Below are 20,838 nucleotides of genomic sequence, written 5' to 3' on the forward strand. Positions count from 1 at the left end.
AGCGCCTAAGCACGGGAAAGCACCAGAGTGCGCGAAGTGCTGGGGAAGCGGCTCTCAATGCAAGGTAAAGTCTATATGAAGTGGATAATGATTGTGGCTCTAAAGTGCGGTTCTATACTGGTGCTCAGTGGTACTAGATGGGTGGTAGTAGGTAGTAGAAGAGTGTAGTAATTAATGCCTCCTCGGCTCAACACAAAATGAACCACAGTGAGGTAAAGCGCTATGTAATAGCTACTGGCCCATGAGAAATGGTGCCATACAGTGTAGGTAATAATGAAAGGTACATGGATAGTAAAAATAGTGAACTACTACATACCTGTGGGCTGGATGGACAGTGGATGGGTGCTCCTGGATGATGGGCGATGCAGGGCGCTTAAGCGCGAGAAAGCGCGCAAGGCGCGCGCGCAGGAACACTGCGGCTGGTGCGGGAAAGTAGCACGCTTATGGTGCGCTTCGCGGGAAAGTGGGGCGCTCTATAGGGAATAGGTAGATATGATGATGGTGCGAGCCTGGCAGTGATGCCCTGTTGTCCCAAGCCATGATATAGGCCATATGTGGCTGTAGGGGCATGAGCCCCTACACCGCATTCAAGTTTGTCTTGCTTTGCATATATAGCCATGGATTCACGAATCTTTGTTCTCGCATGTCCAACGTGGATACAAGCACATGAGGGACTGCACAGTTATGTAGTTCATTATGCGAGCCCATTCAGTGAATTTACCCATCTTAGACGGGCCATCCCATGTGGGCCCATGGCAATAATTGTACCATGATATATGGGTGGGCCGAGGGTATATAGTATAGAGAGTGGTATAGGAATGTACTAGTATATAGGACATTATGAATGGTGAATCTGGGTTACAATGGAGACAAGTGGGCCGGATGAATGTGTACCCAAGGCAAAGGGATGGGCCAAGTGAATGTGTGTACCCGAGGCAAAGGGATGGGCCGAGGGTATATAGTATAGACAGTGGTATAGGAATGTACTAGTATATAGGACATTATGAATGGTGAATCCGGGTTACAATGCAGATGAGTGGGCCGGAAGAATCATATTTACCAGAGATTTGGTCAAATCTACCATCCGGTAGGTATGTCACCAGGTGAATTCATAATCTCACAAGCCTATCCTCTGGTACATCAATCATCAGGTAAATATATGATCCAGTAGAAGATGGGTGGGCCAGGAAATAAGGTGTGATGGGGATGGGTGTGCCGGTCAATGGGGTACAATAGATGCCCTGTTAGATGTGTACCGGTTGAATACTGGTTCAAATTGACCAGTTCAAGTGGACCGGTACATATGCCCTATTATACTACCAACCAGTGCGAGTTCAGGGGTGGTTTGGTTGTGTCAATTGGTTGATATGTGATTGAGATACAGCCAATACAAGATTCCATGCTACTTGATCAGGCAGGTGGATATCAGTTCAAATTGACCAGCTCAAGTGGACTGGTCCATATGCCATATTATGGACCTGGCCAGTGCGAGTTCAGGGGTGGTTTGGTTTTGTCAATTGGTTCATATTGTATTGAGATACAGGCAATACACAAGTCTGTACCCATTGATTGGGCAGGTGGATATCTGTTCAAATTGACCGGTTCAAGTGGACCGGTCTATATGTCATATAATACTACCGGCCAGTGCGAGTTTAGGGATGGTTTGGTTGTGTCAATTGGTTCATATTTGATTGAGATACAGTCAATACAAGATTCCATGCTAATTGATCAGGCAGGTAGATATCGGTTCAAATTGACCGGCTCAAGTGGACCGGTCCATATGCCCCATTATACTACCGACCGGTGCGAGTTCAGGGGTGGTTTGGTTGCATCAATCGGTTCATATTTGATTGAGATACAATCAATCCAAGATTCCATGCTAATTGATCAAATATAAATCGATTGACACATCCAAACCACCCCTGAACTCGCACCGGCTGGGTCCATAATAGGGCATATGGACCAGACCACTTGAGCTGCTCAATTTGAACTGATATCTACCTGCCTGATCAATTGGCATAGAATCTCGTCGGAGCGTGATTGCAGCTGGCATGGAAATGTCCTTTTCATCAAACATGTAGGCCATGATTTGATGACTTATTGATGCATGAGTTATGAGGATAAGGGTCTCGCGGACGCCATTTTGTCTTGGTGCGTAGACTTATTTGTTTCTCTTACTTCCCTGTCATTGTAATGTCATTATTCTTAGCCTTGTTTGCTCCTGGGTTAGTGGCCAGCATTTGTGAAATTCTGTCGTACATTGTGTCTATGTCTCTCATGCCTTGTACATTAATCTGTTACAATTGTTGAATATAACGCACTAGTCGTCTCTCACTCGCCTCCTGTACAGGATTAATCCCACTCCTGATATACCACCATAAAGTTCTCCCCAATTCCTCACAGTCTACATCAAATTCAGGACTATCGGGGATGTAACCTGTGCCATCCTTTACCACTAGAATATCTCCATGTGGACATCTTTGCTTCCCGAATATTTCAAGCATGACAGGATGGAATCTGCAGTCGTCATTACATCTCGATGTGTGATGCACATGGAAATACCAGTCATTTATGTCCTGTCTCCTCGGGAACAATACAAGTGGTGGCTGGGCTTCTCCTTGAGGCAAGTGATGCTCTATGACGTGCAATGCTTCTAAGTCCGAAATCGGCCGAGTCTCATTGATGGGATTAAGGTTTGCTAGCAGGAGCAAGAGTCCTTGTGTAATGCTGGTGGATATGGTAGTTGTGTCTGATAGTTTGACTGCGATACACGCTTTGTTGGTTGCTTCAGTCTTTAACTCTTTGCACATTTTCTTAACTGCGCTATTATCAATGTATCTTTCAGCTCGGATCTCTATCTCTTCTTGCAGCGTACCTTAGGATTGAGCAACCATTCGGGATTTGCTTTCTTGATCTCCTCATACATTTGGTGATGCGTGTATGTCCCTCATTGTTCCCTATATGCTATAGCTCCTGATAAGTCAGCTTCTGTTACTAGTTGTTCCATGGCAGTGTCAAGTCAGAGTGTTTTACTCCGATTTATCATCTTTCTTTTAAACACACGAAAATGTCTCATACATCATCAATGATAGTATACTTCAACCTAAATTTATACCATGTATGTAACACCATGTCAAATAGCTAATCCATCAATCAGACTCGTACCCAGAGTGTCTTCTTCTGGTGTCTCACATATATCTAGAAGATAAATGGCAAGCATATCGTACTGCGCACGAGAATGCCACTTATCTTCTTGTTTCTTGGAATACCTCGTCATTTTCATCTCTAAGAGAATCAAATCTCCCATCTTCAAATCAACCAGCTTCCAGAGAGGTCGTTCTGTTTGTGTCTTCAAAGAGCCTGCCACTCTGATGACATATACTGCATCAAATAATACAGGCTTTAATATTGTCAGTGTCAGTTGCGAGACTTTTTGTAGAGCACTTACTTCATCCTCACTGTCTCCTCCCCTAGCATTTTGCCACTTGATAGCTTGAATGATTTGTGTGGCTTGTTGGTTGCTACCTAGTAACTGGTAACCATCTCATTGAAAAATATCACGTCGCTCACTCGTTGTCGGACTGGACATCTTCGCGAGTAACAATGTGCTTTGCTGTGCCAGCGATTTGGAGAGTGGCATAATCATGATGGTAGCCTGCTTTTCCAGGTTACCAAACTTAGTAAACCACATCTTTGCAATCTGTCCAACAACCCAGATGGTGAGTGGTTCGTTAGTTGCTGGATTGCATAAGACCTTGCTCCGGTCATTGATGGGCTTATACTGTCCCCATGTCGCAGTTGGCAACAACCTTCCTAATGCATATATATTGGCCTTTGCATTGGTGTATTCTGATAGTTTTTGTAGTCGGCTGGGTCACATTTTCAGCTAAGGTAAACTGTCATGCACTTCACTTGCTCAACTAATATCTCATCATACTCCTTGATTTCCGTAGCATCGATCAAGCAATTTTTCAGGTTAGGAATCATGCTACGCACGGCCAATCCTGGTTGGACTGCTCCACTTCTGCGTTTGCTGGTTGTTGGCGGATTTTCCGGAGCACTTGTCTCGTGATTGAGCGTTGATGTGGATGGACTGTGTATAATGAGGTTGTTGTATAATTATATATAAGTAGTGGCTTACTTGATGCTTTCGTATTTGTTATCCCCACACTTGCCATTGTCTGTAGCACCACTGTCGTTGTCACCTCCTATTATAGATGAGGTCAGATATTCATGCACTCGAATGTGACATATGACTCCTCACCTGTGTTAGTGAGTTTGACTCTCTTGTTTGGACGTCCTTCCATATTTCCCTCTCATTTAGTGGCCACGTCGTTCTTAGATTTAGTCATGGTGATATGAGAAAGCAAGATGTCGATAGTCCCTATCCTGGTGGTTAAATACTCCTAAAGATACAGATAAACAAATGCAAATTGATGTCTACTCAATACTATTGTGCCGTCTGATTTATTCCGTGTCGAGCGCTAGAGTAATGTGGGTCTTCTTGGGTGCCCTCTCTTCTGCAGGTGGTGTCATGGCGTGTTTTCGATCAAGCGTCTTCTTGTCCTATTATTATACATCAATACCTTCCAATCTCATTGTGAAACATGTTAACTCACCAGTTTCATATGTTTCACATAGTTTGCGGGAATCATTCGCACAATGTGTGTGCATGTGAGAAAGCATCTCAATGTCATTCCTCTCTGGCGATCTCTCCTGATAATGAAATCCAGCTTGGCGCCAACATCCACGAAATCACCCTCAGTTAAGAGGACAGAGTCCATGGCTAAGATTTTGCCTGCTTCTGTCAAGTTCGCAATAGGTAGCGGACACACTATGCTCCATAGATTTTCCATGTGCCAGTATTTCCCTCCAGGACATTGAGCTTCCGTCAGTATTTGGTCTTTGGATTCGCATGGTTTGTCTCGCTGTTAGAAAGGACTTAGTATAGCCAACATTTTTTGGCTTGTGCTTACCTTGTTGAATGCTCATCTCTGTAGATATATGTCTCCCTTGAAAGACGTCCCTTGCATGGGCATGTGCAATCAGCGGCTAACATATTCACAGGCCAGATTCAGTGAGTTAATTGTGGTGTCCCACACTTTTTCATGTCCTCCCGAAGAAAGATTGATGTGTTGCACTGCACGAGTGACCTCCGTCTCATCCCTATTCAATGTTTAGTTTGGTTGACTCACTCAAAATGTGTAGCATTCCCTACCCAGACCAGTTCCTGAATCTATCTACACGACACTCTCACAAGATTCCTTGGAGGCACAGAGCAACCGGCTATACAACACCCGGTTTGGCATCTTGCATATTCATGTAGATGAGGAGACAATTCCTTGAGGAATCTTGTTTCTCGTGATCTTGATAAACATCTGCCCAATCGGCCATATCTTGTAAGGAGGGAGGAAACAACTCCCAAGACGCAAAATCATGGTCTCCTTGAAGTCTCTGAATCTCCTTTCTCATCGGAGATGGCCAGAGCTCAAACACCATTGTATCTCCAGAAGCTGCATCAATGCCAGTGTCAATGATGCAATTTATAAAAGTTGAAGACTACTGACCTGCTAGGAAAGACATTTTGATGTACAAAAAGAAGAGATGGCTCCAAGATATTGTCGTTATCTGAGATATGCCATGCCACCAACGTCATCCGACATAGCTTAGTCAGCTTAGACATATTTGGATTAAGTAAGTCGCACTGTGCCTAAGTTGATAGGACATGGTGAGTTTCTCTCCTCTTCGAGGCTTTCAAGGTGACTGCTCAATCATTATCATAGTCATTCTCACTATACTGCATGTGTCTCTGTGGCTTTTTTATGTGGTGTCACCTGCGTGGTATTTCCTTCAGTTTTGCGAAAGGATTCAGTGTGGCATGTCTTGTATTCTTGATATGTTTTGCTTGCCAGCAATCTTAATTGTTTCATTTCCTCTCACGCATCACCTTGTAAATCACCATACAGTGTCTTTGATGAGAACCATCGGAGGATCGCAACATTGCGCACACTGGAAGCGCTGAGGTGATCTCAACCTGGCTGGGCTGATATGAAATATCTAAAAATGCTCAACCAGTATAAGTGAGCCTTGGCTCTGCCTAGCTGCTATACTCGCAGAATGCAAGAACAGTTCGACCCTAAAGGGGACTGCTACTGAACACAGAACCAGATGAAAGAAAGACCCTTGAAGTGTGATGGATGCGCAAAAGCGCAAGAAGAAAAGCGAAGTGAGCGCGAAGCGCGAGAGAGCGCACTAAGGTAAGCGCAAGCGTGGGAACGTGAGCGCTAAGGCGCAGCGTTGTGCAGAAAATACTGGATAAGGAAATGGATAAGGAAGCGGATGTGCAAAGCAAGTGCAAATGCAGAGCGAGTGTTATAATGAGTGCGGATAAAGGTCTAGTATAGGCGGATAACAATAACCATTGGAAACACAAAGTGCGCCCAAGTGGTGACTACTACTTTAAAGTAAAACCCAATAGCGAGGGAAGTACAGCAAAGGGGAGTAATAATGATGGAGTAGTAAGTCAGCAAACTTTATACTATGGAAATCGCATCGGAAGCGGAAGGGATAGGAGCAATAAGTGCTATGAATACGTAATGACATGTAATAGCGCTGCAATGCTTGTTACAAACCACGAGGCAAGGGATATGACGTACCAATGAGGTGGATGGACATAGAGGGACGTTCCTGGATGATAGGCGATGCAGGGCGCTCAAGCGCAAGAAAGCATGCAAGGTGCGCATGCGGGAATACTGCGCATTGTGTGGGAATGTGTCACGCCTATGGCGCGTTTCGCGGGAAAGCTGCGTGTTACGTGTAAAACGACTAGGGACATGATAGAAGTCGAATATAGCTGATGGTGCGAGTCGTGCATTGAAGGCCAATTGTCATGAGTTGTGAAAAGGTGCAAAATGTGCCCATATGTGCCTGCAGAAACGCGAGTCTCTACAGCACATGACAACATCACATAGATGCTCTGCAGTGATTTGGCACATGCTAAGTCGACGATTACTTGTGGCAACGAACTTCCTTGCACTTTATAGTCTGTAAATGACCATCCTGGCAAATTGGGTAACTGTGTTTGCCTTATTGTGATTTTCTTCTCCTTCAGTGGAAATTTAAAACTGGAGGCAACGGGCAAGATCGGCACAATGCTCTCTTCTAGATCAGGTAGGTGTACATTGCTCTCAGGAATGTGGACTAAAGCACAAGCAGCATATCGATATCCATCAGGATCAACTTTGTACATGATTGATTTCAGTGTCCCTCTACTTCCATTCACAACTCTACAGCTTGTTGCAGTATTTTCTGTCAACATGAACAGCATCCCCAGAATCAAAGGTAATTCGCCGATTGCGTCATTGGTATGTGTACTCAACATTTTCCACAATTGTTTCTGCTGCTCAATGCCAACATGCGTGCCATATATCTTATCTCGCGCATAGTATATCTCAAATTGCTGATTTGTGTTGTGTGCAAACGTGCGTGCTTTTGAGTCATTGATTGCATCTCTCAGAACTTTCTTGGTGACAATGATTGGTGCATCTTTAAAACCCTCAAATTCTTCAGTGGAATGTTGTTTTATTGTGCTGAGCAGACGGCCTTTCAATGTATCATAATTGCTAGGCCAATTGAGATTTAGAGCAACCTTTCGGGCTTGTCCAACACAAATTCGATTTAACAAGTCAATATATGGTGCGTCTTCTCTGGCTCTCCAATTTTGTTTGAGTTCAACTACTGTATTAACTTGTCGCCATAGAAATGCACCATGAAGTGCGGTTTGTCCTTTGATTGTCTGAGTGGTTGAAGGTGCTAATTTTTTGACCAGTTTATAGCTGTATAATGCATTGGACTTCAGTGGACATAGTTGACCAAAATCTCCCGCAAAGATGATGTTGACGCCCCCATACAGTTTATCACACACTGATTCATCCCATGATTTAGCCTGGTGGATTCACTCAGATACTTGACTTAACAATTCTGCAGACATAAGGGATGCTTCGTCAAGAACAAGGTACTCAATTGCTCGCCAAATAGATTCCAAATCAGTTTGATTCACAGGTAAGTGACATTTTGGCAAAAATGTCAATGCATGTATCATATAACCATCAATCAACACAGCTGCACTGCCTGTGGGCGCACTCAAAGTTAGTTTCTCAGGTGCCCCACACCTCCAGAACATCTCAACAATAGCGTGTATCACATGGCTTTTTCCTGGCCCACCTATGCCAGTGATAAACATCAGAAGTTGTTCTACATCCCCTCAAATGAAATGCTCGCTGACTATCTTTAAGCTCATCTCTTGCTCCTCATTGTTGCTCAATTTAAATTCCTCGATAATTTCTCGTAAAATTACCTCTTTGTCACTGTCTGTAAGTTCAGGATTGTGATACACCGATGTGATATTGATATCTTCTTCCATTTGTTGCAAAGATATGACAGGCTCCTGTTCTCCTCTGCCACATCGCACTTGTTTGCTATGTGGGTCTTCAATGTCTATGCCCATCGGCCTTTTGCGTTTGCGCACAGCCTTCATGAAAGCTGCATATTCAGGTAATTGTCCTTGTGAATCGTCATCAACAAGAGACATGTCCTTATTTGTCCACATAGTTGAATTACTTGGAGATTGGCCAGGTAGAATGAACAATCCACCATCTTGGGCCGCTGTGATGACAAGATATGGCTAGGCTGTAGGTAAAAGCACCAAACCAAAATATATGAGTCTCCTGCTCTCCTAGCTGCTACTCTTGCTAGCAAGAACATTTGACCCTAAAGGATCTCTGACTAGGCTCAGGCTCAAAGAAAGAGAGTGGAGAAGGTACTCCAAGTCAAGGTAAGAAAACTATGTTCCAGGAGCTATCTGGTGAGCTGAGGGAGCTACAACTAGGAAAGCTACAACTAGGGAATGCTACTAAATAACCCAAGTGAATGGGGAGCAACCAAAGAACTGGAAACAAGGAAACTAGGTAAGACTGTAGAGTCCTAGGTAAAGGGAAGATGATTATGTAAGCAGCAAAAGTGCGAACCTAATCTAAGGAAAGTGTTAATAAGAGATGCATAGTGAAAAGTGCCTCTGCAAGGCTACAGAAAGTTTGAACACCACACCGCCCTTAAACAAGACTGTATATCCCGTGCGTTATTATTTGTTGAGACCAGGTGTTCATCATCTATTTCATTGTGATCTTCTTTTGTGTCAAGCGATGGGTCAGCGAACAATGCTTCGTCGAAGGCATCAATGTCAATTTGCGCATCCCCCTCACCTTCATGACTGTAGATATGTGGTTTCTTTTGTTGCTCCCAGACTAAGGTTGCATGCGCATCCCTAACATCTTTACACTCGTTTTCAACATTCATATTTTTAATGATCACTGATAAGTTAGGTGAAAAAGACTCTTGTTCAAATGCTTCGGACCAACTGCCTTCCTCACTTTTCAATGACTCCAACAAGCGTCAAGGCCTGAACAATAACAGCATAGCATGGCAATACCTTTCATATTCCTCATCTGATCGGTCTGGGCGCGATATATTATCGCCTATCAAGACAGGAATGACAGGTTTGCTCCACAGGTGCATTATGTGTGAGGCACATTGAGGATGTTCTAGCGCAAACGATGCCCTAGGAAGCCGTTTGCGACCTCGTGTCTTCACACAATGGTTCTCTATATCGCTTTCTTCGCTGCATTCACTTTGGCTGACTTCACTGTCAAGTATTTTCCCTCTCTTTTTGATGCAATTCTCCATGTATTCCCATAGACATAACTCAGAGAAAGTCGAATCTGTCGGCCATAAAGCATAATCGGTAAAGTCACTCGAGAATTCTATTTTTTCATGGGTTATGCTGACCGAGACTTGCTCCTTGTCATTTACTAAGTTAAGGGACATCCTCATCATTTTTGTCAGGGTCGTCGCATTCTTGCGACATTGCGTGGTCCAACCTTTCGATGGCATTAATGAAATCAAACCATTTAAACGTCTGAAAGGTATGACTGCTGTAATGATCTCCGCCGCCCACTAAATAACTCATGATTTGCTGATGCGACATTTCTTGTTTGCCCATCATTGCATTCACAGATTTAGTGATTAAGTTACGTTCCTTTTTGCTAGATGAGACATCTACATCCTTTGGTGAGTTCAACTCATACATTTTAGTTGCATAGTCTAATGCTTGCAGACCAACATGCAATGGGAGGTCACTCTTTGTGATGTATTCTGTTGTATAAAATATAGTCGCCTTCGCTGCTTTGCCTGATCCTATATACTGTGTATCGGTATTGCACTGCATCAGAAATAAGATCAAGTCCATAAAATTATTCACCCTTCCCCTCCAACACCTTAGTTCAATGGAGCCTGTCTCAGGATCAATTGTTGACAATGCTTGAGTAGACCCATTGAGACGCATTCGACATGTTGTGTCATCTTTCTTCTCGCCATTCTTGACATGCTTAAAACATGTATTGTTATGAACATGCCAGTTGCACTCAATAGCTAGGTGGTAAAGAAAATCTGAAAATTCATAATTAAACGAGTCCTCATCCATTTCAGCTGCCTGGGGAGGCACTTCCAAACAAGAGTCCATCTCATCTGGATGGTGAACAGGCTTTTTTGCTTGGTCTTGAGAATTTTCAGTGAGCGGACCTATATCTCCAGGTAATTCACAACTGATAATGCTTTCCAGCCATGCGAACATTTTGTCCGTAAAACCATTCTCCGTCGACATCCGCTCACGCAAATCCGACGGACTAGGGTTACCTGCTATCCAGATAAGAAAATGACAATGCAGAGTGCCTCTGCTCTGTGCCTCCACCATACCATAATATGCCTTACAATGCCCCAAAATGCCAGGGCCATGTTTATATCTTAGGATAATGTCGATAAAAGATTGCATTTGCAGATCAAATGCAATAGCAGTAGCATCTGGGCGACTTGCGATGACCTTAGCCCTCGCAAAAGACCTCATTGTCGACCACTCCTCAATTTCAATGCCTGAGATAACAGGAATCAAACTGCTGGTAAGATCATGCAGATTGACAGTAGCAAATAACACTGGTGTACTAAACTTCTTCATTAGAGAGCGAATCTCATTGCGCCAGCACAACTTATAGCCTGTGCTACCTTTCAAAGATCTCGTGGAAGCATGCAGACGGCGAAGAATCTTAGCTGCCTTTTTCTCCTCTTTGGTCGACGGTTTTGCATTGGTCGAGTGAGTCCATTTTTCAGCCAAACTGGTGAGTGAAGGACCAATGTCCCTCAAGTCAGCCGCTAGATTCTTCTGCAAACTTGCACCAATGCGGAAGGAAGTATTCGTGCTAACCTCTCTTTTCTGCATCATGTTCCAACATATAAATGCAAAATTCGGATCTTGCATGAATGGCGAATCATCCTGCAAAAGTAGATTTTTCAATTGAGCTTCCATAGATATATGCTGTTGCACTGTGCGTCCACAATGATTGAAGCTGCCAATATCCCAAGGGTCTAGGTGTGGGAACAGAAAAGACATCAAACCTGGGTCATTGTCAGACAGAAAGCGCAAACCTGCTTGAGACAATAAAAAACGATTATGATCAAGTACATATGCAAGAGCATGCAACTTCATTTTCTCCCTACTAACTGCAGAGTGATCCCCCTTAGTAAATCCGACAGCTTTGAGGACAATATCACCATCGTCTGCATCATCAGGTGCAGATACATCATGAGGCTCACTAATCCCATCCTCACCCACATAGTCATCCTTTGGCAAATGACATATCTCGAGTGCTTTGGGAACACTCACGTCCATATCACCATCATGTTCGTCGAACAATTCATCCATATTTGACTGACTATACTCGACTCCACACTGTTGATACCAAGGGTTATTAGCAAGCAAAAAGTCAATCAGGGTCTTGACAATGGATTTCATCACCAACACGGGCCGCATCTGCTTGACTGTATCATGCAAAGGTCATTGCACATGACCACTGAAGATTACACACATGACATCACGCAATTCATGATGACTAGGAGGCAACAAATGACGAAGCTCAGTTGACTCCTGCAGCCTGATAGCGACATTGCCACGATTATACCGTTGGGAACCCTCTTCTCCATGCCAATTATACTGACTAGACGGTTTATATGCATAATAATGAGTAATCTGTGAGGCACGAGCGCGCACAATAAGCATCAAATCATATACAGAAGCCAACTTTAATGCATCTCGAATCTCCAAAGGTAATCTTTCATGGCCTTAGTACTGGAAATTGGCGAGCGAATTGACAGGTTGGCGCAGGTGTTTACAGACAAGAGCAGAATGGCAAGAACAACACATCAACAAATCAGAGAGTGACCAACAATCTCTCAGACCCTTTGGATACAAAATCGCCCTGGCATACAACTCAAAATCGTAAGTTTGAGGCAATGTGTGCTCAGGCAGGCAATCATTTCGCAATAGCTGGAAAGGAACCTTGTGAGGAGAGACACTGATAAGTTCAGAGACACACACATTATGGGCGCATACCACACACGCTCCTCTGCACTGGACATCAGGACTCATTTTATGCTGCCACTCCAGAATAATGTCTAACTTCTCACCATATGTTCGAATGGTAGGGAATTCTGGATCCTCTAATTGAGCAACCACAGATGGTGAAGACGCTCATTGATCATCTGCTCGCTTAGCACGTAAATGGCGCCGAGCAAGGGTTCGTTGAGCACGGTGATCAATTTCAAAAGGAACAGGCAGGACTAGATGAGATATATCGCACCTGGCAACTTTCAGATGCTTAAACATAATGAGATTAGATCCACATGAACAATCACAAGTATGTACATGCAACAAATCACAAACACAATCCTTGCAATCGGCAGACAAGACCCAAATTGAATGAACACGCACAATCTCAATGTATTGATCGCACATGAAAGTCGAATAATTATCAATGAGATGAGCAAGACTTGGAGTGGTCACTGGTAGGAGGTCGCCAGCAGGGAACTGTCTAACAGAGGGCAGACGAGCTCAAGTGATCCCAAAGTACCCAAAATACTTGCGTACAACGCACATTGACACAACGGAGATTCCATCATCTGGAACTTCTTGATCCGACACAACAAGAGCGACAGGAGGTGCCAAAAAGTCAGCAGGAGGACAAGGTGAAGAGGAACTGGCAGCCATGACACGAATAAACGAATCTGCAAAAGAAGCGTAAGAACAGGAGATCCATAACTATCTTACGCCACTGATATGACAAATAACAACAAACAAAAGATAAAAGGTCCGGGATGATCGGTGTGACACTATTTTACACCCAGACCAGTACCCTTATAGGGTCCTGGAATAGGGTCCTGGAACTCAAGACGCTCGCTACCGGTAGAAGATGAAGATGCGGATCTGAGGGATGTCATGCAGCGTCACCTCACCAACGTTCTCAGCGATTGCCATGTAACTATTAGGTATGGGCCGTCCAAATCATCAAGCATACAAGAGTACAACAATTGAATTTAGTGAAATATGAATGGCTACAAGGAACGGATTCCAGAAGTTTGGTCGTGAGCACTTTCGTACAATAACTTTACAGCTTGTCGTAGTAGTGGTCGAGAGCTGGAATTTCGGGCTAAATATCGAGGGTCAGTCATATTACATGATAGCGTGCAGTCACCCATTACCTTGAGACCCTTGCGCACACGAATGCCCCTCACGAGCTCTTCAATCTTGCTGCCCTTGTCGAGAGGAGCTGATAGATTTCATTAGCATCAGTCTTTACATGTCGCACTTGCAATTACGCACATCCATTCATGAGCTCCCAGTGGTCGAATACACTCTGAGGGAAGGCTTGACCGGCTGTTTGTGAGCGGAGATCACTGTTGAAGCCGAAGGACTCCATGACAGGGAGGTACGCCTTGACGGTGAACATGGGCGTTCCTGGCCTCTGCTCTTCGCTGAAGACCTGACCACGACGCCTGTTCAACACGCTGTAGATACCACCGATGGCGTTCTCAGGACATTGGATCTCGACTGTGAATGATGTCAGTACCCGCGAAAATGCGATGCGAGCGGGACTTACCGAGGTACACCGGCTCCTGGAGACCAGGGGTAGCAAGTAAACATGCAGCGTAGCAGACACGACGGCACGTGGGAATGACTTGTCCACCGCCACGATGGATAGCATCAGCGTGCAGCTGTCATCGCTGCATAAGAAGATGCAATACAAGTAGGTATGAAGTATACATACAGTGACATCAAGAACGTTGAAGCGGATACCACGCATGTTCTCCTCGGCGCAGACACCCTCCTTTGTCGCCCACTGGAAGGCAGCCACGCAAGAGTCCTTGATTTCGTTGAGGTACTGCACACCCTTGGTAACATCGACGAGCAAGTTGGGGCCAGTGGTATCGGGGCCGAAACACCAGATCTTCCTTGCGTCGGTGACATCCCAAGAGAAGTCATCAGCGAGGATACGAGCACGGGCTTTGTAATCGTCACGGGAGTTAACGGTACCAGCCTCGATAGCTTTGGTGAGCTCCTCATCGAGAGGCATTGCCTTGACGTAGAGACGGTTGTGCTTATTCTGCGACTTGGACAAAGCCACGATTGAGGACTCAGCCTTGACAGTCTCACGGTAGCCAACAACAGGGTCAGATATCTTGAGAGGAACACCAGCGTGGTCTTCTTGGAGATCCTACAATAAGAGTCAGACTAACGAAATCCAGAGAGTAGATAGGCATTTACCTTCAAGCAAATTTCCAAATGCAGTTCACCAGCACCAGCAACAATGTGCTCACCGGTCTCAGCAATCCAAGCCTGGACACAGGGGTCAGACTTCGACAGACGCTTGAGACCTTCGACAAGCTTGGGCAAATCTGCAGCGTTCTTGACCTCAACAGCGACCTGCACGACAGGGGACACGGAGAACTTCATGACCCTCATGTTGTGTGCAGTCTCAGAGGTGGTGAGAGTTCCGCTCTTGAGCAAGAACTGGTCAATACCGACGAGACCAACGATGTTACCAGCAGGACAATCTTCAATGGGCTCGATGTAACGACCCATCATGAGCACCGTGCGCTGAACTGACTTGACGAACAAGTCTTCCTTCTTTCCAGGCACGTAGTTGGGGCCTTGGATACGGATCTTGGGGCCAGAACGAACGGTACCGGAGAACACACGACCGAAGGCGTAGAAGCGTCCCTTATCTGAAGTGGGCACCATCTTCGAGACGTAGAGCACAAGGGGGGCCTTGGGGTCGCAGTCCCTGATACCAATGGCAGACTCGTCATCCATGGGACCTTCGTAGAGAGTCTCAACACGGTAACGTTGAGCAGTGGCGGGGGAAGGAAGGTTGATAATTATCATCTCCAGGAGGGAGTCACCAGCGGGCAAGAACTTGCGCATGACGACCTTGAGGAGAGCCTTGCCCTCAAGATCTGACTCGTCAGACGTCAGCTTGACATCGAGCTTCTCGCAAATGGGACCGATTTGGTCCTTCTTGAAGTTCATGACGGCGTCGAAAATCTTGAAGATGGGCTCAAGGACGAACATGTTGAAAGACCGTTCAAGGGGTTTGCCATCGGCATCGGAGTTCTTTGTACCCCACTTGCGAGTGGCAGGGTTGAAGTAGTTGTCACCCCAAAGCTTAGCCAAAAGCTTGTCTTTAGGCACACCAAACTTTTTAGCGTAGCGACCAGCGAACTGGCGGAGGGTGAAAGCCCATCCATGGAGACCTGAACCGAAAGCAACGGTACCCTTGTCTGGGTAGACCTGGACGTCACCAAGGGCAGCGTCATGGTAAGTCGAAACGATGACGTTGACCGTCTCGATGGTACGCTGGAACGACTGGTACAAATCCTCTTTTGAAACTTGGAGCTCAAGCAGAGCACGGTCGACCTTGTTGATGATGACGACGGGTTTAATACGCTCCGTAAGTGCTTGACGAAGCACCGTCTCTGTCTGCACGCAGACACCTTCGATACAGTCGACGACGACGAGAGCACCGTCAGTGACACGGAGAGCAGCTGTGACTTCTGATGAGAAGTCGACGTGACCTGGTGAATCGATCAAGTTGATCAAGAACTCGTTGCCTGAAGTAGTATTTCATTAGCAAGATTTTGCAAAATTTAAATCGAAGGCTTGCCTTCAGTCTTCTGCTTAATGGTGTCGACATCTTCCTTGCCCATTTCGAAGTACATGGAGATGGCTGTCGATTTAATTGTGATACCACGCTCCTTTTCATCATCTCGTGTGTCCGTAAACCGCATGTCACCAGCTTTTGCTGCAGCAATGATACCGGCTTTTGAAACGAGGGAGTCGGTGAGGGTGGACTTTCCGTGATCGACTGCGTAAGTAATTTAGATTAGATTGATATGTGATCATCAGCAGGATCTCGCTCACCGTGGGCAATAACGGACATGTTACGGATGTTCGTGGGCTTGTCCATGAGCCCACGAATCTGGTCTATGATTCAAAGAATCGTTAAGAAAGAGATCGAGTTTTCTTGCACGATCTATGTGCTCACCTACTGTGAAGTTGCTATGATCATAAACGATGATTAGTACATCGGAAACATAGATCTAAGCGAATACGTACACCATCGTGTCTAGATTTTACAAGGATGCAATGAGAAAAAAAGAAAGAAAGGGGATCCTTTTAAACGAGTTGGATGGTGAGTCGAATGCACACCGAGGCCGTAGTCTGAGGCTCGTTTGATCTCAAAAGTAAAGTTTTTGGTCTTTGGCTTATCGATCGACTTCAGGGCAGGTCACGTCACCATGCTGTGTGACCACAAACCATGATATTGACAGCGATGACTAGTAGGACTATGGGCACTCGTGTAACTGGTTAATCATATCCGCATTTCCCGTTCACAGAGCAAATCTATGTAGCCTGTCCATTCCACTAGGCAGGATTTATCTGGTCTCCAGTAGATCTCAGTGTCTAACACTCGGTGCAAGCTGTTATCTCCCGAGCGTCAGTCCGCACTGCACCAGTGACTGGCTGGTCAGCGCAACCGGTCAGCCTAGTCAGTTCCACTGGTCAGCAACTGCCAACACCGCCGAGCTGATTCGTATCGTGATCCTTATCGTCGCAAAGTTTCCCTCCAAAATTTAGCCTAGTTTGTGAGGAAAATGCAAGATTTATGTACAAAAGTAAATACGCGACTGATTTCTATCACGTGATGAGTTTCGAGTCGATATGAATCATGATTCTAATTGCGGGAACCTAAATCTAGATGAGACTTGCGTTTCTGCACTCATCTCTCCTTCGATCAAGACGTCCATCTCATCATATTACTCTCCGTTTGTCTCTAAGAATGTCTTCCTCTTATGATGGCCCATGGACTGCACGCAAAGTGCGCGAAGAATTCTTCAACTACTTCCGCTCCAAAAACCACACTTTTGTTCCATCTTCTTCAACCGTACCCTACGATGATCCTACTCTCCTGTTCGCAAATGCTGGCATGAACCAGGTGCATCCAACTCCGTAGGCTTATGCATCAGAACTCACATCCTATCAGTATAAATCCATATTCCTGGGTACTGTCGATCCCAATTCCGAGCGAGGCAAGCTGAAGCGTGCTTTCAACAGCCAAAAGTGCATCCGCGCAGGTGGCAAGCATAATGGTACGCGTAGGTCCATGGAAAATACGGCGCTCACTTTAACATTGCAAGTATAGACCTGGAGGACGTTGGCAAAGACTCCTACCACCACACATTCTTCGAGATGCTTGGAAACTGGTCATTTGGTGACTACTTCAAGGTTTGGTGCTTGTTTTCCGACGGCTCGGCCTAGCCGACATTTATCTTACAGAAAGAAGCCATCGAATTTTCATGGGACCTATTAACCAACGTATACGGGCTGCCCAAAGACCGATTATATGTTACTTACTATGCTGGAGACCCACAAAATGGAATACCCACCGACGAGGAAGCAAAACAACACTGGCTAAGCCAGGGTATCTCACCAGATCACGTTATCGCGTCAAAAGGAAATTTCTGGGGTAAGTCATGTTTTATCATCAATGAACGTTGTGACTCATTCGCGTGTACAACAGAAATGGGCGCAACCGGACCCTGTGGGCCTTGTAGGTGCGTATCTCCCACTTCTTATTTTCCTCCGTTGATCTTCCTTAGTGAAATACACTTCGACCGCATTGGTGGACGTAATGCTGCACACCTCGTGGATGGTGACGACCCAAACGTCCTTGAGATATGGAACAACGTCTTCATACAGTTCAACCGTGACGATGACGGCTCACTAAAGCCACTCCCAAGCAAGCATGTTGATACCGGCATGGGTTTCGAACGACTTGTCTCAGTCCTCCAAAACAAGCTTTCGAACTATGACACTGATGTGTTCTCCCCGATCTTCACCCGCATACAGGAATTAACTGGAGCAAGACCGTATAGCGGGAAATTTGGCAACGATGATGTGGATGGTATTGATACTGCATACCGTGTCGTTGCTGATCACGTACGGACGCTTTCGTTTGCGCTGAGTGATGGTGGTGTGCCCAACAACGTTGGCCGTGGTTATGTCCTTCGTCGGATCCTTCGTCGTGGTTCACGCTATGTCAGGAAGAAGCTTGGTGCACCCATCGGTTCATTTTTCTCTTCTTTGATGCCTGTGGTCGTGGAGACTATGGTCAGTGAAGCACATCTATCGCATCCACTCGACCTAATTTATACCTTGCACACCAGGGTGATGTCTTCCCCGAACTTACGAAGAAGCAAGGCGACATCAAAGAGATCCTTGACGAGGAGGAAGAGTCCTTCTCACGTACCCTTGATCGGGGCGAGAAGCTCTTTGACCAATACGCGACACGTACGAAAGATCTGGGTGCTAAGGAGCTTAACGGCGCAGACATATGGCGACTGTATGACACGTACGGGTTCCCCGTCGACCTTACACGGCTCATGGCGGAGGAGCTTGGCCTCGGAATCAATGAGAAGGAGTTTGAGGATGCCCAAGAACATTCAAAGCTCGCGAGCAAGGGGTCATTCAAAAAGGATAAGGCGGATCTTGTGAAACTTGATGTCCATGATCTCGCTGCATTGGAGAAGAACGACGCGATACCCAAAACAGATGACTCGTCCAAATTCCGTGCGTGACTTCCTATCCACGATTTGCCCTCACTCAACCACCTTTGCAGAACTTGGCAATATCACTGCTACAGTGAAGGGCATTTACTACCACAAGGAATTCATCTCGTCATCATCTGGTATACCAGCGGATGCAAACTTTGGCGTGCTCCTCGACCGCACAAGCTTCTACGCAGAGGCTGGTGGCCAGGAGTATGACACTGGCAACATCGTCATCGACGGCGCGACCGATTTTGAGGTGACAAACGTCCAGGCATACAACGGCTACGTTCTCCACACCGGTTCTCTCAAATACGGCCAACTTTCTGTCGGTGATGAAGTCATTTCCTCCTACGATGAGCTCCGCCGCTGGCCGCTGCGCAGCAACCACACCGCAACGCACATACTCAATTTCTGTCTCCGTGAGGTGCTCGGCGACCACATTGACCAGAGGGGCTCGCTCGTGGCACCGACAAAGCTCCGTTTCGACTTTTCGCATAAAGCACAGATCTCCCTCCCAGAGCTCATGAAGATCGAGTCGATGAGCATTGACTGGATAAAGAAGAATGTAAGGGTATATGGCAAGGACCTGGATCTCACGACTGCGCATAAGATATCCGGCCTGCGGGCGGTCTTCGGCGAGGCATACCCGGATCCTGTGCGTGTTGTTGTGCTCGGGTACGATGTAGACGAGGTCGCGGAAGACATCAACAACCCAAAGTGGCGGAGCACGAGTGTTGAATTTTGTGGTGGCACTCATGTTGTGAAAACGGGCGATATCAAAGACTTCGTTATCACGGAGGAGTCTGGGATTGCGAAGGGAATCCGGAGGATAGTTGCTGTGACTGGCCAAGAGGCGCATGAGGCGTCCCGTGTTGCCAATTCTCTTAAGGTCCGTCTTGAGCAGCTCGAGTTGACAGAAGGCAAGGAAAAGGATACCGGGCTCAAGGCTCTCAGTGTGGTGAGTTATAAGCTGTCTTTCTTGCACTGTCTGTCGACTGATATTTCTGCAGGAACTTGGACAGGCAGATATATCAGTTCTTCTGAAAGCAGAGCTTAAAGACCGTCTGGCGACTGTTCGCAAGGCGCTTGATAAGCAAATCAAAGAAAAGGAGAATGCGATAAACAAGGCGGTATGCCCTTTTACCTGTTGTTCTTGTATGTCGACCGATACATTGACAGGCTTTGAACGCTCTGGTCACCTTCTTCGAGGAGAAGCCTGACTCAGAGGTCTACTTTGCCATTCTTGAGGTTGATGGTAATGCAAAGGCATGTTGTAACAATCATCCACGAAAGCTGGCTGTACTCAACATGATGTCCAGATCTTGCAAAACGTCGTTATGCAAGGCAAGAAGCTTGGCAAGACGGTCTACGTTTTCAGTGTCGACGCAGAGGGCGGTAAGGTCGCACATGCAAACTACGTTTCCGAATCCGCACGGTCAAGAGGCCTCGATGCTCGGACATGGGCATCCAAAGTGAGCGATATCCTCGGCGGAAAGGCTGGAGGGAAGGAGGATGGTGCTCAAGGTGTTGGGGTTAACGTCGCCGAGGTTGAAGAGGCTCTGAAGGTCGCGCGAGAGACGTTTTCAAGCAAGTATAACTAAGGATTTCTCTATGCAGTGAACACCCAGCTATAGGAAAATGCACTGTACAATGTACTGGGAATATTGAGGCTCTGCTCTACATTATGTTTTTACAGCACAGCCCCGAACACAGCTGTTTAGGGGTACACAGCCACCACGAAACGGAAGTTTCCCCTTTATGTATCCGTCTACCGCTCTTCCTGTCTAC

At 46.0% G+C, this 20,838-nt stretch overlaps 8 protein-coding genes across 8 annotated transcripts; 1 reads left to right on the forward strand and 7 right to left on the reverse strand.

The window, feature by feature from the left end:
• Window positions 1-2,174: 2,174 nt before the first annotated feature.
• DFJ58DRAFT_845762 (uncharacterized protein) lies at window positions 2,175-2,926 on the reverse strand (the record flags this gene model as incomplete). Its single annotated transcript, XM_041393198.1, has 3 exons — window positions 2,175-2,294; window positions 2,322-2,792; window positions 2,876-2,926. 3 exons carry the CDS (start codon window positions 2,924-2,926, stop codon window positions 2,175-2,177), a joined length of 642 nt encoding a protein of 213 aa, XP_041238495.1.
• Window positions 2,927-3,133: 207 nt separating this feature from the next.
• On the reverse strand, window positions 3,134-4,307 carry DFJ58DRAFT_859695 (uncharacterized protein; the record flags this gene model as incomplete). Its single annotated transcript, XM_041394002.1, has 6 exons — window positions 3,134-3,400; window positions 3,449-3,525; window positions 3,571-3,869; window positions 3,908-4,093; window positions 4,142-4,208; window positions 4,265-4,307. 6 exons carry the CDS (start codon window positions 4,305-4,307, stop codon window positions 3,134-3,136), a joined length of 939 nt encoding a protein of 312 aa, XP_041238496.1.
• Window positions 4,308-4,467: 160 nt separating this feature from the next.
• On the reverse strand, window positions 4,468-5,583 carry DFJ58DRAFT_845764 (uncharacterized protein; the record flags this gene model as incomplete). The annotated part of the gene is made up of 7 exons (XM_041393199.1): window positions 4,468-4,566; window positions 4,620-4,804; window positions 4,977-5,052; window positions 5,103-5,166; window positions 5,196-5,236; window positions 5,293-5,513; window positions 5,568-5,583. 7 exons carry the CDS (start codon window positions 5,581-5,583, stop codon window positions 4,468-4,470), a joined length of 702 nt encoding a protein of 233 aa, XP_041238497.1.
• Window positions 5,584-6,712: 1,129 nt separating this feature from the next.
• On the reverse strand, window positions 6,713-7,786 carry DFJ58DRAFT_667900 (uncharacterized protein; the record flags this gene model as incomplete). Its single annotated transcript, XM_041382655.1, has 1 exon — window positions 6,713-7,786. A coding segment is annotated over one exon (1,074 nt), but the record flags the coding sequence as incomplete, so codon positions are not given.
• Window positions 7,787-7,954: 168 nt separating this feature from the next.
• Window positions 7,955-8,257, reverse strand: DFJ58DRAFT_667899 (uncharacterized protein; the record flags this gene model as incomplete). The annotated part of the gene is made up of 1 exon (XM_041382654.1): window positions 7,955-8,257. A coding segment is annotated over one exon (303 nt), but the record flags the coding sequence as incomplete, so codon positions are not given.
• Window positions 8,258-9,081: 824 nt separating this feature from the next.
• On the reverse strand, window positions 9,082-12,532 carry DFJ58DRAFT_718576 (uncharacterized protein; the record flags this gene model as incomplete). The annotated part of the gene is made up of 24 exons (XM_041384497.1): window positions 9,082-9,322; window positions 9,963-10,164; window positions 10,195-10,276; window positions 10,316-10,374; window positions 10,396-10,441; window positions 10,466-10,635; window positions 10,657-10,749; window positions 10,774-10,969; window positions 10,994-11,006; window positions 11,043-11,112; window positions 11,143-11,259; window positions 11,284-11,453; window positions 11,487-11,532; window positions 11,554-11,623; window positions 11,651-11,664; window positions 11,701-11,746; window positions 11,771-11,881; window positions 11,903-11,925; window positions 11,956-12,038; window positions 12,066-12,081; window positions 12,103-12,133; window positions 12,155-12,202; window positions 12,257-12,458; window positions 12,480-12,532. The coding sequence occupies 24 exons, from the start codon at window positions 12,530-12,532 to the stop codon at window positions 9,082-9,084; spliced, it is 2,202 nt and encodes a 733-aa protein (XP_041238500.1).
• A 688-nt stretch (window positions 12,533-13,220) lies between these two features.
• On the reverse strand, window positions 13,221-16,560 carry DFJ58DRAFT_749059 (P-loop containing nucleoside triphosphate hydrolase protein; the record flags this gene model as incomplete). Its single annotated transcript, XM_041387626.1, has 10 exons — window positions 13,221-13,589; window positions 13,642-13,709; window positions 13,763-13,990; window positions 14,040-14,154; window positions 14,208-14,654; window positions 14,705-16,050; window positions 16,188-16,304; window positions 16,361-16,423; window positions 16,485-16,498; window positions 16,556-16,560. 10 exons carry the CDS (start codon window positions 16,558-16,560, stop codon window positions 13,548-13,550), a joined length of 2,445 nt encoding a protein of 814 aa, XP_041238501.1. The 3' UTR covers window positions 13,221-13,547.
• Window positions 16,561-17,167: 607 nt separating this feature from the next.
• Window positions 17,168-20,831, forward strand: DFJ58DRAFT_812772 (tRNA synthetases class II (A)-domain-containing protein). The gene is made up of 11 exons (XM_041391550.1): window positions 17,168-17,435; window positions 17,484-17,589; window positions 17,643-17,725; window positions 17,777-17,966; window positions 18,021-18,054; window positions 18,100-18,610; window positions 18,667-19,069; window positions 19,119-20,008; window positions 20,061-20,180; window positions 20,230-20,316; window positions 20,370-20,831. Exons 1-11 carry the CDS (start codon window positions 17,199-17,201, stop codon window positions 20,649-20,651), a joined length of 2,943 nt encoding a protein of 980 aa, XP_041238502.1. The 5' UTR covers window positions 17,168-17,198; the 3' UTR covers window positions 20,652-20,831.
• The last annotated feature ends 7 nt before the right edge of the window (window positions 20,832-20,838 follow it).

This window comes from Suillus subalutaceus (assembly GCF_016647625.1).
Source record: "Suillus subalutaceus strain FC151 chromosome Unknown DFJ58scaffold_148, whole genome shotgun sequence".
NCBI lineage: Eukaryota > Fungi > Basidiomycota > Agaricomycetes > Boletales > Suillaceae > Suillus > Suillus subalutaceus.

Bases quoted from the DNA above. Each gene is read 5' to 3' on its own strand.
- DFJ58DRAFT_812772 (XM_041391550.1), top strand. From the start codon at position 17,199: ATGAGACTTGCGTTTCTGCACTCATCTCTCCTTCGATCAAGACGTCCA. The intron at 18,055-18,099 runs GTGCGTATCTCC...GATCTTCCTTAG, and splicing joins GGACCCTGTGGGCCTTGTAG to TGAAATACACTTCGACCGCA. The intron at 18,611-18,666 runs GTCAGTGAAGCA...CTTGCACACCAG, and splicing joins CTGTGGTCGTGGAGACTATG to GGTGATGTCTTCCCCGAACT.